The 2,103-nt window shown below is 39.1% G+C and overlaps 1 protein-coding gene across 1 annotated transcript; it reads right to left on the reverse strand.

Moving 5' to 3' along the window:
* Positions 1–48: 48 nt before the first annotated feature.
* FOMMEDRAFT_160571 (uncharacterized protein) lies at positions 49–403 on the reverse strand (the record flags this gene model as incomplete). Its single annotated transcript, XM_007270240.1, has 2 exons — positions 49–124; positions 165–403. 2 exons carry the CDS (start codon positions 401–403, stop codon positions 49–51), a joined length of 315 nt encoding a protein of 104 aa, XP_007270302.1.
* Between the last annotated feature and the right edge of the window lie 1,700 nt (positions 404–2,103).

The following is a 2,103-nucleotide window of genomic DNA, read 5'->3' on the forward strand; positions in this document are numbered from 1 at the left end:
CACAAAACCTAGAACTTCTTAACGTTGCCATCCCGCCTGTACTCAAGCCTAAGGTTCGCAAGCAGCGAGGCCACAGTCAGAGTTGTAAGAAGAGTGAAGGGACGACTTCGCAAGGTTGCACTGTCTGGGTGGGCAGGAAGCATCAAATCAAGGGTGTAGCTGACGAAGAAGACAAGTCTGGGTCAACGAAGAAGCGGAGTATAAGACCGTCCAATGCCCGTTCCATATTACTCAATAATGCAATGGGTTCAACCAACGGTAAGCAGCTGCTATCACGCAGCATCGTCCTTTTCAATGATCTTGCAAACTTGGGAAAATACGAGAGCAACAGGATAGCGAGGTTGCCACCCCTACACTGTGCATCGACAATAGAAGATACGTCAGCCGGTAGAGTAGACTTCATGCTGATAAAAAGGAGGATGAAAGAGGCCTTTCGACTCACTGCTACCATGTGTTTGGAGTATGCTGATGCTGGAAACTGGACCAATAAGTGAAGTTACGTTCCTGTATGACATTCACCATAGTACACTGGAACTAATGATCAGAGACAACGCATATCACAGGGATAAAGTCGACTCGACCAGTTTGACACCAATAATAACGCCATGTGCACAGTCAGTAGATGTTTGACTCTTAACTTTTCACATACAGGCCCTGAATCCCACAGCCCAATTAGGGACAACCTTGACTAACCACTTACATAATTCTTGCAGATGGTAGCCCTTGTTATAAACAGAGTGAGAAGTTAGGAGGGGGGCTTGGGGGGGGGGGCAGAGCCCCCCCCAATTAGGTTTAGGGTAAGTTTGGGCTGTTAGGTCTGAGTGTTAAGTTGGGTGTTAGTTGGGATTAGGGGAGGGGAACATGTATTTTCTAAGGAAAAGTACTTTATTTTTGACTTAGTAAAATGCAAGTGTAACTACATGTGGCCAGTTAGAGCTAACCAAAAATGGGCTGTAGAACTCAGGGCCTGGATATGAAAAGTATGTGACTGTAGATGTTCAGTCCTATTAGGAAAAAGTCTAAATTCTTGTATTACCTTATAATAGTATAAAATAAGTGAAAAAAGTGAAAAAAGTGAAAAAAGTAAAAACACTTAGAATGGATCTCAGTTTCTGAGAAAGTGATACAAGACATTATAAAGTCTGTATAAAGGCCAGAGCCTTACTCAAGAACATAGAACAGGTAAAGACCTAGGATTAATAAGAGGTTAACTTAAGTATAAAAGTAAGTATAAAGATAATCTTTAAGTGTCTACAAATAGCCTTTTATATACTTAACTAAAGTCATGTGTGTAACCTCAGAGGTTACACTCTTCCCTACTCTGAAGAAATAAAAAGGGGGGGGGGGGGTAGGGAAGTAATTAATAGAGAGGTAAAGGAAAGGATATAGTAAAGAGGAGGGAGGTGAAATACAAAAGAGTAAGGACAGACAATAAGGAATACACAGTTACAAGTTTAAGAAGGCTTCAACTTGTTAAAAGGTAGGGAAGGATTAATGAAGAGGTAAGGGAAAGGATAGTAAGGGAGAACATGTAGTAACTAGTCTAGGAAGGTTTTGACTAGTTAATAAAAATCTACAGAGATAAGGACTTTTAATAGAGTTAGTAGAAATAGTATTTCTGAGACAGATACAAGTTGAAGCAAGCTGTTAAAGAGGAACATGTAGTAACTAGTCTAGGAAGGCTTTGACTCATTAATGAAAACATATAGAGACAAGAACAGTAATAAGGATCTTTAACACTTATTAGTATATATAGTTAAGACATAAAACAGTACTATTAGAAATACATAAATAATAATGTTAAACAGTACTGTAAGGAATGTATGAATGATACCTAACAGGTCTAGTAAGTACAGTGTTATTATAAATAAGGAGAAGACAACTAAGATGTTAACTAAAATACATAGTTAAGACATAAGACAGTTATCTAATTCTAAGAGTAATGAGAGTATAAGTAGTATATAAGTTAAACAGAGTGTGTAGTAGGAACAGAGGGGTCTGTTAATGTTAGAAGGACAAGAGGAGGATAGGACAGGATGGGACAGGACAGGACAGGACAGGACAGGACAAGACAGGACAGGAAAGGACTAAATAATACTAGTA

The sequence above is a fragment of the Fomitiporia mediterranea genome (genome assembly GCF_000271605.1).
Source record: "Fomitiporia mediterranea MF3/22 unplaced genomic scaffold FOMMEscaffold_12, whole genome shotgun sequence".
In the NCBI taxonomy this organism is placed as follows: Eukaryota; Fungi; Basidiomycota; class Agaricomycetes; order Hymenochaetales; family Hymenochaetaceae; genus Fomitiporia; species Fomitiporia mediterranea.